The following is a 16,941-nucleotide window of genomic DNA, read 5'->3' on the forward strand; positions in this document are numbered from 1 at the left end:
CTGCAGCAGGCCGCCGTGCACCTGCGCCCGAGGAAGCTGTAACCCCAACATCCAGCACAAGGCCTGGCACAAGGGAGCACGGAGTAAATACTCATTCAGTGGAGGAGCTTAGAGCCAAGAGTCAGTGTTCCAGCCGTTGTCTGCGTGTCGCACGGCGGCTGAGGCTTTGGGCCCGCCATGACCCACGAGTCTGGCCCGGTGAGGACTGCGTCCTGCTCTCAGAACTTTCACCGAGGTCCTTGGACCTAAAACCACAGTCGCGGTTGGGGCTGACACTCGGTGATGGGGTCCGAAGCCAAAGGAGAGACAGAATGCCAGGAGGGAGGGTCAGTCCCGCCCTGCGCCTCCCATGTGCCCTGCACCCCTCCCTGCGCCAGGAGCCTGCGGGCCAGCGCCCTCCCCAGGCAGCGGGCTGACAGCGCCGCACTGCGAACCGGGCTGTCGCCTGTCCCTGCCCGCAGCCCACACCGATCTGCGCATCCCTCGGCTCTGCTGCTCCGCCGTCTAGGCACGAGGCTGCTCTAAGCGCCGCCCGAGCCTTCGAGCCGACGAAGACTCCCGCGCACGCGCTCACACGCTCCTGCCAGCGTGCGTCCGGACGTGCTGCTGGGCTGCTCGGGTCGCCGGGGTGGGGGCTGGGGGGCGGCGAAGGGGGGGAGGAGGGCTGAGGGGGGCCGGGGTCGGGGGGCTTCCAGCGAGCCTCCCGCCACCAGGCGGCGGCGTCTGGAAACACACAGGTCGGACCCCGAGCTCCAGCCAGCACTCCAAGACCACGAAGACGACCGGGCGCCTGCGCGCAGGCCACCGGAAATGACGGCAGCGGGAAGTGACGCCACCGGAAGGGGCGCTTGGGGGGCGCGCCATGGCCCGGGAGGCGGTGGCGTGGCCGCCTGAGGAGACTCTGTCGCTCTGGAAACGGTAATGGGGTTGGCTGACTGCCAAGTTTCGGGGGCTGGAGGGACTTTGGGGCTAAGGGGGCCCGTCCCGCTTCCGGCGCGCGGACGAAAGGGCCTTCGGGAGTTGTAGTCTGCGGGGTCAGCCGCGCTTGCTTCCGGCGCCGGGTCTCGGAGCGGTGAGAAGGTGGGGGCGAGACCGTGGACGGGGTGTACCCGAGGCCGGGCTTCCCGGGGAGGGCGGGCGAGACCGCGGAGGGCGTGTCCCCGGGAAGAGGGGGTGAGACCGTGGAGGGGTGTTCACGGGGCCGGGCTCCCCGGGAAGGGGGTGGTGAGACCGGGAGTGCCCCAGGGAAGAGCCTCAACCTCTCCTCCCCCCGGGCCCGGACGTGCGGGGTCGGGAGGTCCGCTGGACGTGTGTCGCCCTCAGGGAGCAAGCCCGGCTGAAGGCCCTCGTCGTGGACCGGGACACGGAGGCGTGGCAGCGGGACGCCGCCTTCTCGGGGCTGCAGAGGGTCGGGGGCGTGGACGTGTCCTTTGTGAAGGGCGACAGCGTCAGCGCTTGTGCCTCCCTGGTGGTGCTCAGCTACCCCGAGCTCGAGGTAACCCCGGGGCGCCCCGCTCTGGCTGGGGCATCGGGACGGGCCAGCGTAGAACCCTGCTTCTCCTTTCGTAGGATTTCCTGAATAGGTTGGGAAGCTTTTGAGGAAGGAAGGAGGGGAGTAAAAACAAAGAGATTCTGTGACTTAGAATCTGAATTAACTCCTGTCTTTACTTCAAGCGGATCGCCGCCTTGGGCTTCCCGTCTCAGTGACCCGCGGCAGCACACCCCGACTTGCCCACGCTGGAAATCCCTGTCTCCCCAGAGAGTCATTCACACGTTCAGTTCTGTTCTGTCCCACACTAGCTCCATTTTTGCAGGAATCTGGCCCCCTGTCTGCATCTGCCCGACTGTGGGGATGTGCGCTGTCCCCCCTCCTGCAGGTGACCGAGTAGAAGCTTCACTGGGTCTTCTGCCTTCGGGACTGCCCTCTGTGGCCTCTTCTCCATGCTGTCAGCAGAGCGATTTTCCTAAAAAGTAGGTGTGGTCACGCCACCACCTAGTTCACTTAGAACACTTCAGTGCCCACTCTGTGATTTCATGGAAAATGGGGTTGTACTTGCTTATAAGTGTAAAGACCCTTCGGAATCGGACCCTACCGAATGTCAAGCCGTAGGTCCGACTCTCACCAACCCCCATTCCCCACTCTGGAGTACTTCAGATTCCTCAAACATGCCGTGCTCTCTCTGCCTGCCTGACCTTTGCACTGATGTTTCCTCTCCTGGCTAACCCCTACTCACCTCTCAGGTCCCCCGGTAAGCACCCCCCCCCCCCCCGCAGGACCAGGAAATACTCAGTACCCTCTCTTTCCCCTTTACTACACTGGGGTGGAATAGGTGGGTCTCTCTGCCTCCACAGTGATAGGAACCGGGTTGCCTTGCCCACCAGCTGTAGCTGTGGGAGCTTGATGCCTGCCCCATGGAGACACTCAGATAGATACGTGAACGAGTCAACAGTATGCCCGTGATTCGTTTGGGGTCCACAGTTCAGGAAGCCTTGACTAAAGAAGAACTTGACAAGGAAACCTTTGCTCTGCAGCTCAGAGGTTTTCCCTCCCTCGTCTGCCTGCTCCTAAAGACCGCATTTTCCTGCTTCAGTGTCTTCGTGCTTTAATTGGAAGACCCTGTTAGTCAAAACTCAGCAGAAATGTACTGAGCGCCTGCTGTGTGCTGAGAGCGGGATCTAGGGTGGTAGTGGAACCAGAGTCCCTGCCCTCACAGGTCCCCTGGTCAGTTTGTAGGATGGCCTTGGGGATAAGGCCCAGCCTCCGGAGCCAGACAGCCTGGGTCTTTACCTCCCCTCTGCCACTCCCACTCCACCCCCCTGGGCCTCTCACTTCCTCTTTTCTAACTCGGGGACAGTGACATTGTTGATAGCCAGCTCAGTTGTGAGGGATAAATGAGATCATGCATGGAAAGCAATTAGTTGGCACATGGTAAGCCCTCAAAAAATAAACATTAGCCAGTTTCTCACTTTTCAAGACCTACTTCGCATAGTCCCATCTTTGTTCTTTCCCCTCGATGCAGGATTAACCCCCTCTCATCCCTGTCCATGGTGTCTTTCTCATGCAGTGCTTTTTCCATTGTAGTAAAGTTAGGGCACTGACGGGGGCTTCTCAAGGGTGGGGTGATCCTCTTGTAACCCCAGCACAGAGCAGAGTGCCTGCTGCTTGGATGGACTCGGTGTTCATTGTCCTGTGCTGCGGGAGCTTAGACTAGGAATGGGGCTTGGGCAGAGTCTGGTGGCTCCCGGAAGCTCCCAAATGCCTGATCGCAGGTCTGCCCAGTCAGTCTCCTGGAGGTGTATACAAATCCCATAGGCAAATCCAGAGAGAAAATAAGTGCCTGGTCGCTGAGGGCTAGGGAGAAGGATGGATAGGGTGTGACTGCAAATGGAGGCAAGATTTATTTGGGGGGGGGGTCATGAAAATGTTCTAGGATCAGATGGTTGTACAACTCTGTAAATAAAAAACATTGAAGTATGCACCTCAAACAAGTGAACTCTATAGTAGTAAATTCTACCTCAGTAAAGTTTTTAAAATATATATAAATCCCAGAGCCCCAACTCATTTCTGGAAAGAAAAAAGAATCTCCCAGGAAATCTGCTTCTTTAAATAAGCGTCCCTGTGATCGCGCAGCAGAGCCAGGGTGGGAAGCGCTGGTCTGCCTTCCATGCAGCCAGGAATCCTTTCCTCAGCATCCCTGACAATTGGGGGCCTCACAGCAGAGCCCATTCCATGGTTCGATGCCTGGTTAGTATGTTCTTTTCTACAGGGAGCTGAAATGTTTGTGACTTCTGCCCGTCGATTGAGCCTCAGGCAGCAGAGTGCAGAACAGACCTTTCCCGCCTTCCTCCATGTCCACCCTCCCACTCTCTGAAGACCACTCTGTGCCCTCCGTCTGTCTGCTCTGCTCTGTCCTCAGAGGCTCACTGCTGTGACTTCCAGCTTCTTCCCTTGCTGCTGGCCCTCCGGGATGCCCGCAGTTAGCAGGGTCCGTCTTTGCGTCAGGCTCCAGAACTGAACCGAGTTCCACCCACGTTCGGTGGGTCTAAATGCACCGAAGAGACTGAGGGTTTAGGAGCCACGTCACCCACTTGGGTGGAACCTGCAGATCTTCACAGAGATTACTGACCGTCCAGGCCGTGCTCACACAGCCATTACACAACTGAGTTTCTTTTCTTTTTCCAGATTTTTAACGTGGAAATATGTAAACATTGAAACATTGGAAGAATAACACATTGAACACCCGTGTACTCTTCTGCTTAGATCCAGCTGTTGCCAACTGAGTTCTCGTTTTCTTCTTTTTTTTTAATTTTTTTAAGGATTTTTATTTATTGAGAGAGTGAATGATAGAGAGTATGAGAGGAAGGAGGGTCAGAGGGAGGGAGAAGCAGGCTCCCCGCTGAGCAGGGAGCCCGATGCGGGACTCGATCCCTGGACTCCAGGATCATGACCTGAGCTGAAGGCAGTTGCTCAACCAACTGAGCCACCCAGGCGCCCTTGAGTTCTCGTTTTCTGTGTGCGTGCATGTGTGTGTGCGTGTATGCGCGTGCGCTGAGGGATCCGCAAGTGTTAACAGCTCACCTGGGAGCACCTCTGCAGGCCTGTCTTGGGAGGGACCTACGTGATAGCCGCAGTCCCGTAGCACCGCCTGAATCCCTGTCCATGTCACATTTCCCCAGTTGCCTCTTGAGCTGGTTTTGCTTTCTGATTGTAGAGGGTGGACGTATGGTGCATGCCCACTGCTGCCCTTGGGTCATGTGGACTCTGGGCGGGGGTACCCCTTATGGTACCTGTTTCCTTTACTCCTTTTCTTTCAGATATTTCTTGAGCTAACTGTTCCAGGTCCGTTTCTCCAAGTTGACAGCTGGCTTTTTGAATGTGTGGGGTCGGATTTCCCTTCTTTCTGGAATGTTTCTTGGATTGAGGCTTTAAGTGCTCTGTTGAAGCACTCAGCCCCATCACCCTGTTTTTCTTCTTCGGCCATGCTCTCTGGCTTTTCTGGCTATCAGGTGTTTTTGTTTATGTCCATCCTGAGTGTTTAATTTTTGCCTTGTGCTCTCCATCTGCGTGTAGGAATGGTTCATTTTCCTCCGCCGCTGCACAGCTAGTTGGCAGCATTTATTTAACAAGTCGTGAGTTGGGTCATTGCCGTCTGAGTTTGCACAGCCTTCAGTGTGCATGGCGAGTCGTGTTTAGACAGGTGTCTGGAGGGCCGGGGCTTTGGGTGGCTGGCTGGGTTTCTCATCATGAGGGACGGGGAAGTGTAGTTGCTCCAGTAAGCGGTGTCCTTTTCTGAGTTGACCATGGCCAGCATGCCTTCCGACTCTTGACACTCTTGTTTCTGAAGAGCCTCGCACTTCTGGCCTCATTTTCTTCACCACAACCCTGCAGGGCTCCCCTGTTTCTCCCCAGAGGCCGAGTCTTCCTGCAAGACCCCTGCTGGTCCCGTGTCCTCCCATGCCTCTTCCCCCGGGTCCCCACTGGCCAGGACTGCCTACGGGTCTCATTCTGTCTGTTCCCCAGCACCGGCCCTCCCCCCCCAGTCCCCACCTGTCCTTGCCCAGCCCAGATCTAGAGCTGTCTCTGCTGTTTCAGGCTGTTCACTTCCCCACGTAGGTGCACGTGGATGGTCGTAATAGGCTCCTCCCTGGGTCATGCCGTGGACATGGTGTCCGCGGAGCTTTATGCCCTCTCCTTGTGGGTCTCTGGCCTCTGGAGCTTGTGTGGACAGATTCAGACGTAAGCAGCCGTGATCCTGTGAGAGCTCAGGCCACATTTGAGCTTCGTGGGGCTCTGTGCTCCAGCCACTGGGCTCACCGTGAATCCGTTTGTCTGCTCTGTCTTCAGATGAGACCCTGCCCACTTTAGGTCATTGGCAGTTGGATAAGCTTCCTGTGAGTCCATGATCAGGATGCTGGAGTCACAAGCCCCCACCCTCATGTTTGGGGAAAGCGGCCTCTTCTCTGGGGCGTAAGCACTTCGAGCCCAGCTTTGGGGTGGGGAGTTGAAGGTGTGGTTTGGAAGGCCCCAGGGCTCTTTGCTCTGGTGGCCTCACAGTCTCTCTTTAGATTGTCCTGTCCCTTGGGACCCAATTTCTCTTTCAGACCGTCTAGCTCTGAGAACCCGCCTGTCCTTTTCTGGATTCTTTGAAATCTCTTTTCATAGAGCCGGGTTTGCCTTTTTTGTGGTTGTAACCCTGTGAAGACCTGGCCTTTCCTTCTAATGGGGAACAGTGACATCCTTACTCTGGTAGCACTTCACACACATGCTCTTGTGCTTTTTCTTCTCTGAGCCTCCCGACAGCTGACAGCCGGGTGTGGGGTGGGCAGAGGGGACCCAAGCAGGAGGGCCTGGTGCAGGAAGTGTGTGAGCACCTTTGAAAGGCAGCAGGCTGATTCCCCGCCACCCATTTGCAGGGCGATCACCTTGTCACCGAGCACTCTCCCCCAGATAGGTGTGGCTTGGGGGGGTGCTGGGAGATGGGGAGGGAGCTGGCAGCACCACGAGGCCTAAAGGACGAAGGGCCAAGGGCCGCGCCCCCCTGTGACCTGGGTGCCCGGTGACAGGTGGTGTATGAGGACTGCTGCATGGTTAGCCTGACGGCGCCCTACGTGTCGGGCTTCCTGGCCTTCCGAGAGGTGCCCTTCCTGGTGGATGCAGTGCGGCGGCTGCGGGAGAAGGAGCCCCGCCTTGTGCCCCAGGCAGGTACCTCGACTCCAAGGAGAAGGGCCCTCGGTTTCCACCCAGGAGGGAAGGCCTCGGCCGGCCACATTACCCACCGCATGGGGAGACCTCTGAACTCCCTGGAAAGGATGCACTTTTACCTTGAGAGGGATCACATTTTCTGAAAAGCCGCCCGTGCCCCCCAGAAGTGGCAGTCCCACCCCCCTTGGTCCGGGATGCCCTGGTCTGATGGGCAGGGGACAGTTCGGCTGACTGACTTTCACCTGTGGCTCTTCCAGGTCCTCCTTGTGGATGGAAATGGGGTTCTCCACCACCGAGGTAATCCTGCTCCCAAAAGACAGGGCCCAGGAGGGGGCGGTTCTGACCAGTGTCCTACCGGAGTGCCTGCACCTTGCCCCGGGCCCTCTCCTGCAGGCCTGGCACTGGCCACGCTTCCCTGGGCTTGATTTCATTGTCAGGACCCCGCCCAGGAAAGAATCCTGCTTCTTGTCACCCCCGCCTCTTTCCTGCCCGCCCCTGAAGCCTCCCCTAGCACTCCATGCTGGCCCATCTCAAGCGCCCTTGGCCAGTTTCGTCCTGACTGCTGCTCAGATGGCCTGTCCCACCTCGTCCCACCTCGAGTAGTGACAGGCCCTCGATGGAAACCAGACAGGGGTGCCATTCCCCACTGGCGCTGGGAAACTTGCACCCATCCGGGCACTGGGACACTGACCACAGAGAGAGTGACCGAGGGAGAGGAGAGGTTTCACCCTCAGACACAAGCCTGGGGGTGGGGCAGCAGAGGGACCTGGTAAGGCTGGCCCTGGGACCCCTGGGTGCCAGCATGGGGCCTGGCCCCAGTCATTGTATATGCACTGCCCGGCAGGAGCCCCAAGGATGTGTTGGGAGGGTGACCAGGCCTGATGGCAGCTACAAAGGGGAGAAGAGGATGGAAAGTGCCAGAAAGAAGAGAACCAGTGTGAAGTATGCTGAACTAATCAGGCTCCTGACCTTGCCAGGGGGAAGGAGTCATCTTCCACCCCAGCCTGACAGCTGTGAAATTGGAGTAGAGGGCTGCATCCCGGGTCAGGCTGGCGCTCCCAGTCCTGTCTTCCCAGTCCTCAGTCCGCCAACAGGCCTCTGTTTACCTGGGAAGATTCGGCGGGTTCTGGTTTGTCCTCTGTCTCCACACCGTCTCTCGACTACTTGGCTCACTGCCCCACCAGCCCAGCCTCGCTCTCTGCCCCTGCAGGCTTCGGAGTGGCCTGTCACCTTGGCGTCCTCACAGACTTGCCCTGCGTTGGGGTAGCCAAGAAACTCCTACAGGTGGACGGGCTAGAGAACGATGCCCAGCACAAGGAGAAGGTGAGGGATGGGGGCGACCCCCGCACAAGGGGGAGGTGAGGGATGGGGGCGACCCCCGCACAAGGGGGAGGTGAGGGATGGGGGGCGACCCCCGCACAGGGGGAGGTGAGGGATGGGGGGTGACCCCTGCACAAGGGGGAGGTGAGGGATGGGGGCGACCCCCGCACAAGGGGGAGGTGAGGGATGGGGGCGACCCCCGCACAAGGGGGAGGTGAGGGATGGGGGCGACCCCCGCACAAGGGGGAGGTGAGGGATGGGGGCGACCCCCGCACAAGGGGGAGGTGAGGGATGGGGGCGACCCCCGCACAAGGGGGAGGTGAGGGATGGGGGGCGACCCCCGCACAAGGGGGAGGTGAGGGATGGGGGTGATGTCCTGCACAAGGGGAGGGCACGGAGAGGGCCTGTGAGGGGCATGCAGGCTCAGACAACCCCACGGACCTGCCCCGTAGGCACCTCTGATCCAGCCCTGGCCTGCTGGCGCTCTCACCGTCCTGGCTCCCTAGCCCAGAGTAAGAAAGCCCCACCTTTCTCTGTGCATGCCCTGCGTCCCCTGTGGGTCTTGGATCATGGCAGCAGATGGCCAGTCTGGAGGAGTGCACTCCTGTCTGAGCTCGCCCAGCTTCCTGGGCGCATGCTCGCCGCTCCCGTACCCACTACCTGTGGGCTGCTATGGCGGCCCGTGTAGGGCAAGGGCCTGCAGTCACTGGGGACAGGACATCTGGGAGCCTGTGGGGCCCCAGCCCAGGGCCTGCAGCTTGGTGCTGCCCGGCCTGCTTCAGAGCTTCCTCGCCGCACCTGCTCCCAGCATCTCCCTCCTTTGGCCCCTTCAAGGCTGGCATTGAGAACGTGACACCCCACCCTGGAGGGACCCAGTGACGCGTAAGGCTCTACCGCTGGATGGCCGACTCCGAGAGCAGTGATCACATCTGTCTCGTTCCTCCGGACAGACCAGTGTCTGGCAGAACAGTTGTTGGTGGAGTTGGAGACCAAACTTAGGTGGCTCCAGAGTCACTCAGTGGACCAGTCCCCGCCCCTAGAAAGACTTTGCTGGGTTTAACCAAACATCCTTAAATTCCTCGCAGGAGAGAAAGAGGCAGGAAGTGGTTCTGGCCCACGGGAAGCACCTGTGTGTCCAGCGGTCAGGTTGGGTGGGCAGACATGCACCAGGCCTTCATTCCAGCCTGGCACCTCCATCCATCAGCCCTGGGGCCTAGGTGGGCTGCTGCCCCTTCTTCAGGCCCCGGATTCCTCATCCGCAGAACAAGGAAGAGAGAACTGAGTTCCAAGGGTCTCATCAGGGTTGGACAGTGCTGGGGATGGCCTCCTGGACGCCAAGTCCGCTCGTGGGACGGGTGTGCGCACGGCCGAGGCCGCGTGGCTTCACAAGGGCTGCAGACCATGTGCAGACCTGGGCCCTTCCCTCTCCTTGCCTAGCGGCTGCTCAGACTTCAAAAACTAACAGGCCTGCCCTCTGCCCTCCACTGAGAAAAGACTTTTTCCATGTTTTTTCTTCCTGTTTTCCAGATACGACTTCTGCAGGCTGGAGGAGATTCATTTCCTCTGATAGGAGGCTCTGGGACTGTCCTGGGCATGGTGAGTGGCCAGGGGCCTGCACCCCTGGGGTGGCACCCGCAAACACGCATGCAGGTGTTCATGCACTCCAGACCCTGTCCGCTCCCCCGCCCCTCTGACTGACCCAGGGTGTGCCCTGCGCCCCAACCCTCGGCTGTGCCGAGGGGACCTCTGGGCTGCACTCGCCACAGCCTGCCCCTGGCTGGTTGTCAGTCGTGGAGTCCCCCGGGGTTGGCTCTACCGCGCTCTGACTTTGCCTTCCTTGTCCCAGGCCCTGAAGAGCCACAAGCACAGCAGCAAGCCCCTCTACGTCTCTGTGGGCCACAAGATAAGCCTGGAGGCCGCCGTGCGCCTCACTCGAGGCTGCTGCAGGTTCCGGATCCCAGAGCCCGTGCGCCAGGTGGGTGGGCCACATGCGCCTCCTGCTCTTCCCTCACCACTAGCTCCTGTGGAGGGGCCTGGTTGGGCCCCACTGGGCTCTGGGGGGAGGAGAGGGGGGGACCAGAGCTGATCCTGGGGCCCTGCCCTGCGTGGGCCCTGGGGCCTGCCGTGCTCCTGCACGCAGCTTCAGCCTCCTGCACCCCATACTGGGGTCATCGGGAGCATCAGCTGATGTCAGCTCGGGCGGCAGAGTGGCCTGCCCACCCCTGGTGAACCCCTCAGTGCCTGACCTGCCCAGCTGGCCTGGGAGCGAGCCCGCATCCTCTGCTGGGGAGGCCCCTGCGGGGCTGCGGGTGGTGCTGAGGAAGGCTTGTGCTGGACCAGGCATCAGTCAGGAGATGGCGGAATGTGGCCGGGCCAGGCCCCCAGCACCTAAATCGGCGACGGTGGGGGTTGGGGGGAGCAAAACTTTGGGGAACAGGTTGGCTCGGCTGAAAAAAAAACTCAGCCTCTAGGAGATAGAACTGAGCACAAGCTGCCCATGGGCCTGCATTGGTGGGCTCGGTGCTGACAGGGCATCACCAGTCACAGGTAGGTGTGTGTCCCGGGGAAGCCCGTGAGAAGCCGTCCTCAGGAAGAGACCAGCCAGAGGAGGGGGAAAGGCAGTCCAGGCTCAAGGACCCACATCTGTAAAGGCCCTGGTGCGGGAATGGATCTGATGCCGGCAGGAAAGTCAGAGGAAGGTGCGGCCAGAGCCAGGGCCGGGGTGGCGCAAGGCCCTCAGCAAGGCTTCCTCGCAGGGACCTGGGTGTGAGTCACAAGCAGTGGCTGTGGGCGGGGTGGAGGAGCTGGGGGCGCCCGTCTAGGCAAGAGGTGCTGGTTTGTGCTGTCCAGCCCTGGGGCCCAGGTTCCTGGCGCGGTGCTGCTGTAGGACAGGAGGGCAGAGCGCCTGGACACCTCCCTGGTACCTGCTGCTTCCCCGTCTCCCCATGACCTGCGCTGGGTCAGCTCGAGGTGACTGGGCCCAGGGGCCCCAGCCAGATGCTGAGAGCTGGTCCACACAGCTCAGCACGCCGGTGACGCCCTGGCTGTGCCTCCCTGCTGCTGGCGGCCACCACCACCTCCGGGGCCCCGGCACCGCCCCCGGCTGCTGGTGTGCAGACTGGCCTGCAGGTGGCGGCAGCAGCCCGTGGCGTGGCTGTGGCTCAGGGCTGTGAAGAGCTGGGCCTCTAGGGGGTGCCTCCAGGGCCCTGCTCTGGCCGGAGCCCCTCTCCCTCAGGTCTGCCTGGATCCTGTCCATTCCAGTGACTTTGCGGAACCTTCTGGCGACACCTCCCTGGGGAGGGGGGTCTTAGCCGACACGAGCCAGGGAGTCAGGCCAGCAGCCGGGCCGGGGCGGACCCTCAGAGAACAGGGCTGGAACAGAAGCAAAAGCTATGGAAGCACAGGCCACGAAGCCAGCGAGAGCCGAGTGGCCCCACTGGGTCCCGGGGACAACCCAGGGCCTCCCGCTCGGCCTGTGCCCTCGGGCCCTTCAGGGACCTGCCATTGTGTCACCCATGGGGCTGCGGCTCCAGGCCCCGAAGGCTGGGCCTGTGACAGCCCGGCATTACCTCTGTGGCTTTCTCCGGGAAGCAAGAGGGTTTGTGCCAGGCTGTTGCGGGGGTGGGGGCTGATCTAGAGGCCACCACCTCTCACGTGAGCCCCCCTCTCCTCAGGCTGACATCCGCTCTCGGGACTACATCCGCAGGACCCTGGGAGTCCCCGGGCCCCCCGCACCAGGGCAGGAGAGGTGAGTGCTGGGGGCACTCAGTGGCGGTGGCAACAGCGTGGGGCCGATGGTGGTGGGGCCGCCTCCCTGCGGGGCTGGGCGGAGGATGCGGAGTCCCTGGAAGGGTGGTGGAGCCAAGGCAGCCGGATGTGGGGCCTGGGCTGACTCCGGGCCAGTGGGAATTCCTGAAGCCCACCAGGGCTGCCCCCACCTGCCTTGTCCACTGCCTGCGTGGGGCTAGGGCGTGGGCTCCACAGGAAGGCGTGGGGGTCAGATGGACCCGGTCCTTGTCCTGGGCCTGCACAAGGCCATGGCTGTGACACTCTCCAGGCCTCGGTTTCCTTATCTGCGTGCCAGACACAGTCATTCTTGTCCTGGTAGGTTCTGGTGGCAGAGCCCAGCACGGATGGTCACAGCCAACTGTGGCTGGTTATTTAACCCTGACAGCACCTTGCCACGAGACAGACACCGTGGCCCACTGTCCACGTGTGGAACAGGCGTGGCATTGACGAGCCCCAGAGAGGTTACTGTCCACTTTTCCTCGAGCTCCTTTTTCCTCTAAGTCGAGGGCCATCCTAGGCCCAGCTAAGCTGTTTTGAGAATGGGTCCCCCCCACAACTCCCCCGGGGTTAGGGGCTGGCCAGCTGGAGTGTATGCAGCCCTTGACCAGCAGGATCTGCCCCTTCTCGAATCAGCAGCAGCTTCCAGGCCCCACCTGGGGAGCAAGGGGGACTCCGGGCTGGCTCTGCGTTTGATGCTGCCCCTTCTTGATGTCATTACCAGGAGCCAGAAGGTGCAGAGGCCAAAGGTGTGCCCTCAGGAAGGTGCGGAAGAGCCGGAAGGTGAGGGCAGGCCCCCCGAGGCCCACAGCTGAGGCCCCAAGACACCGGAAAGGCCAGCAGCGGCAGTGGGGAGCTGAGCTGGACATGGCAAAGAGCTCAGGCTGCCTGACTTCCCGCCCCTGCCTGGAGTAGTGACTGGGGGCACGGTCCCCCCAGTAACAGGTAGAGCGCCCAGGCCCCAGCACACGGCGGCCGCACCACCCACGGGGACGGCAGCAGGCTTGGCCCCGCTGGGATGGGCCCAGGCAGTGGCCCCTCCTGCTCCGAGGTCTCGGTCACGAGGCTGTCAAGAGCTCCGCACGAGACAGATCTCACACCACAGAGCACCAGCCCCAGAAGGAGCCTGACGTTGCTTTCCCAGGAGCACGGGAAGGGCATTTAAGGTTCATGGGGATTTTCTGATGTGTTTTGTTTTTTTCTAAAAGTGCCCAGGTGGGCTTAAGACTACCAGACTACGTGTCCGTCCCCAGCTGCTTGTCGTCCATCTGCTCCTTCAGCACACACCCTGCTGCTTTTTTTGCTTTTGCGTTTTTATTTTCCAGAGTTTGTTTTTATTTGTATTTAAAAAATTTTTTTTTTTTTTAAAGATTTTATTTACCTGACAGATACATAGAGAGCACAAGTAGGCAGAGTGGCAGGCAGAGGTAGAGGGAGAAGCAGACTCCCCTGCCGAGCAGGGAGCCCCATGCGGGGCTCGATCCCAGGACCCTGAGATCATGACCTGAGCCGAAGGCAGCCGCTTCACCGACTGAGCCACGCAGGCGCCCCCAGAGTTTGTTTTTATTTATTTATTTATTTATTTTATTATTTTTTTTTAAAGATTTTATTTATTTATTTGAGAGAGAGAGAATGAGAGAGACAGCACATAAGAGGGGGGAGGGTCAGAGGGAGAAGCAGACTCCCCGCCGAGCAGGGAGCCTGATGCGGGACTCGATCCAGGGACTCCAGGATCATGACCTGAGCCGAAGGCAGTCGCTTAACCAACTGAGCCACCCAGGCGCCCCAGAGTTTGTTTTTAAACCAGCGGTTCCCCTCATCTCCACCCCTGGCCAGTCAGCCATACTGAGTGGCCTCTGCCCTGACCCTGGAGGGTGCAAGCTGGGGTGGCCGGGCCTGGTCCCCGGCTGCTCTGCCCGTCTGCCAGCCTGCCTGCTGCTGGCACACTCGGCGATTGGGGGCCCCATGGGGTGGTCCGGGTGCCAGAGGACCAGCGCTGGTATCTGAGGGGAGGGGCGTCGGGCCCTGCCACTCTGGGAAGCCAGTTGAGGCACGTCCCCTCTGGGCCGGAGTTCTGCTAGCCTTCCCTCACTGCTGCCCGCCGGGCGCCCTTCCCTGCCAGCCTCCTTACCGCAGGCCCAACCTCCAGTGCGGGGTCGCGGCGTGTCCCTATCCCAGCCGCTTGTCTCATTAAGGGCTGCAAGTCCCAGCTCGCAGGGGCCATGACCTTAGCCCGCAGCCCCCAGGCTCCCTACACTGGCATTTGCTGAGAAGTGTGATTTTAAGAGGCCTTTCTTGCCATTCATGCTAGTTCTCAAAGAGCTGGTTGTCACGGTTTGGACGACCCTGGGTCTCAGCACTCCCCGCCCCAGCATCTTCTGTTTGTGAGAATTGAGCTCTTCTCTGGGGCCCAGACCCCTGGGAGAAACGAGAGGGGACAGTGAGCGAGGCAGGCTGCTGGCCCCCTTCCCCTCCTGCTCTGACGGTGCTTCTGAGACCCCCTTACAAGGCCAGGGGGCTGGGGGGAGGCTGAGTTGAGTGGCCCCACTTGATGGTAACGGCCCCTGTTTGGGACATCTCAGTAGGAAGCAGGATCGCCCCAGGACAGGTGGAGCTGTAGAGTGCCACCAAGATGCTTAGGGGCTCTCCTCCATGGCCTGGTGGGATGAGCAGGTGCCAGCATGTTCCACAGGTGCCTTCGAGGGGACTCCTACATGTAGGAAGGAGCACACCAGGTTCCATCTTCCTGTCCTGTTCCTGCTGCTTCCCCAGATGTCTGAACCCAGCTTCCATTCCTCCCAATCCTGGGACTGGGACTCATCAGAGCTGGGTGCACAGGGAGCCCCAGCTGCCCTCCTCCGTGGGATCCCAGGCTTCTGGTGCTGTGCCTCTGACTTCAGACCCTGCACCCCAGCATCATGAAAGTGGCTTTCAGCTCACTTCTGCCCAAGGTGGCCCAGTTCTCCCTACTTTGCAACTGAGACACAAAGCTGTCCTTTGGGAAAGCGTGATACAACACCTGATGGAGCTCTGAGGGTATGACCTCGCACTCGGAGCCTGCTTTCTCCCCGGGGTTATAAGCACCCTAGGTTGGGTGGGTTAAGTAGAAGAATATGTGTAGTCTTTCACTCAGCGGTGGACATAGTTCCCCATAAATAAACATGGGTGGGAGGGGCAGCCAGCGCCCCAGCATCTGTCCTGTGTAGTCCTGCCTGAGGTTTGAGGGGCACGGGATCCCTGGGCACAAGCAGACCTGGGTGGGGCTCCTCGAGGGGCAGGGTCACACCCCCAGGAAGCCCAGCCATGGTCCTGGAGGCTGTGAAGGGTGCGGGGCAAGAACAGGCCACATTGCACCCTGGAGCTGGGGCTTGGGCTCCTCTCCTCATCCCTGTCCCCAGACCCAGCAAGGCCCGGATGAGACCTGTTTTCTGGGAAGAGGATCTGAGGCAGGACAGGGAGCTGGCCGTGGAGTGATGGCCTTGCCCCAGGGAAGGGCATGGGGGTCGGCATGGAGGGTTGCTGGCTCCATGTGGCCCCAGCAGTGCCCAGTTTCTGCCCCCGCCCTGTGGTCTGTGGACGAGGAAAACCACAGCCCTTGGCTGGGGTCCCAGGCAGCTGCTGCCTCATCCCACCAGCCGCTGTTCCAAGGGCACCAGGGCAACCCAGATGCAGGGGACACTGAGACTCCGCCCCAGCCTGCTGCCCAAGCAGGTCTTGCCCCCACCACCACCCCCAAAGCTCTCAGCCCTCCCTGCCTTGGTCCCGGGCTTTCCCTGCCCAAGTGCATCAGGACCTGGAGTGGGGGGGTTGGGAGTGCAGGGTCGAGGCTGGGCCCAGCTGTCCTGCCTGCCTCTTTTACCAACTGGCCTTGGGCTAAGCCGCATGCAGCCCCAGAGCCCCGTGCGCCATGTGGAGTGGGTGTGGCACAGAGCCCGGGTGTGGCCCCATCAGTCCTGCACAAAGGAAGGGATGGCGTTTGAGGTGGGGCCAGAGGAGGCCAGGTTGACGTCCATGTGCCGCAAGGCTGTGCTAAGTCCAAGGAGAAGGAGAAATGGGAAGGAAAGGGGTCCCTGTCTCCTCCCAGCCTCGCATGCCACCCCAGGCCCGTACAACGCAAGTCCTGTGAGGGCTGGATAGACAGGACCAGGCCTCCCAGGTCCAGACTGCGGACAAGAGAGCTTCTTCCCTGGGGTGCTGGGAGGCTTGGCGCCAGATTGCAGCAGCGACCCCCAGGGCCCCATCTCTCCAAGGGGTGCAGGCAGATGGCCCTGGCTTCCCCCTGGGGTGGGAGGGGTGCTCAGCTGAAAGCCACTGGCCCCTTGGTCACTGGAGGGGCCAGGGGGGGTCCCCATCCCCCTCAGTGAAGAGCAGACAACTTACCTGAGTAGTTTTTGTCTTGAAATTAAAGTCACGTCACAGAAGCTGCCATTTTAAGCATTTTTTAAAAGTATACAATTCAGTGGTTTTTAGTATATTCAGAATCTTGTGCCATCAGCACCACTGTCTAGTTCCCGAGCTACTTCATCACCCCAGAGGGAACCCCCTCCCCGTGAGCAGTCACTCCCCCTGCCCCGGCAACTGTGGGCGCCGGAGTCCGTGCAGAGTCACGCGGTGTGGCCTTTGTGTCTGGCTGCCCTCACATCTCTAGCCCGAGGTTTTGAGCCCATGATTTTCACGGATCCTCCGTGTGCGGCAGCAAGCGGTGCCGCTGTGTACTGCCCAGTGTGACTCCGTCGTGCGGCTAAGGCACGTCGCAGGCGCCCACCCGCGCCCGAGTGTGTGGCCTGTTCCTCTCTGTGGCTATTAGGAGTAGCGTGGCCGTGCGCACGGGCGGACGGGTGTTTGTATGCACTCGGGTGTCCATCCTCCCACGTGTACCCCGGGGAAGGCAGTGTCTGGGTCCTGTGGCGGCTGTGTGTTTACCTTCTGGGGAAGAGCCACGCTGCTTTCCTGCTGTTTTTCACATGCTCCCCAGCAAGGCGCGGGGCTCCCGGGTCTCCCGTCTGCCGCTCCTGCTTCTGGCCGTCCTGGGGGTGTGATGTGCGTTTCCCTAATGACAGAGGACGGTGAGCATCTTTTGTGTGATCATTGGCCATTTGTACATCCTTCTGGGCGAAATGTCTACAGAAATC

The 16,941-nt window shown here is 60.6% G+C and overlaps 1 protein-coding gene across 5 annotated transcripts; it reads left to right on the forward strand.

Annotated features, from left to right (window-relative positions):
* The first annotated feature begins 613 nt into the window (after positions 1-613).
* ENDOV (endonuclease V) lies at positions 614-13,042 on the forward strand. Of its 5 annotated transcripts, XR_013445271.1 has the most exons (10): positions 614-918; positions 1,324-1,495; positions 6,565-6,703; positions 6,961-7,000; positions 7,914-8,026; positions 8,476-8,535; positions 9,551-9,619; positions 9,870-9,998; positions 11,698-11,771; positions 12,534-12,598. XR_013445271.1 is itself a non-coding variant. In XM_036067400.2 (9 exons), exons 1-9 carry the CDS (start codon positions 863-865, stop codon positions 12,622-12,624), a joined length of 879 nt encoding a protein of 292 aa, XP_035923293.1. In that variant the 5' UTR covers positions 703-862; the 3' UTR covers positions 12,625-13,042. The 5 variants fall into 5 exon arrangements, 3 of the variants coding, with proteins under 3 accessions (XP_035923294.1, XP_035923293.1, XP_077922360.1); XR_004909334.2 differs by lacking the exon at positions 8,476-8,535 and having other exon boundaries at positions 666-918; XM_036067400.2 differs by lacking the exon at positions 8,476-8,535 and having other exon boundaries at positions 703-918; positions 6,565-6,699; positions 12,534-13,042.
* Positions 13,043-16,941: the final 3,899 nt, after the last annotated feature.

Source organism: Halichoerus grypus, chromosome 2 (assembly GCF_964656455.1).
Source record: "Halichoerus grypus chromosome 2, mHalGry1.hap1.1, whole genome shotgun sequence".
NCBI classification, from domain to species: domain Eukaryota; kingdom Metazoa; phylum Chordata; class Mammalia; order Carnivora; family Phocidae; genus Halichoerus; species Halichoerus grypus.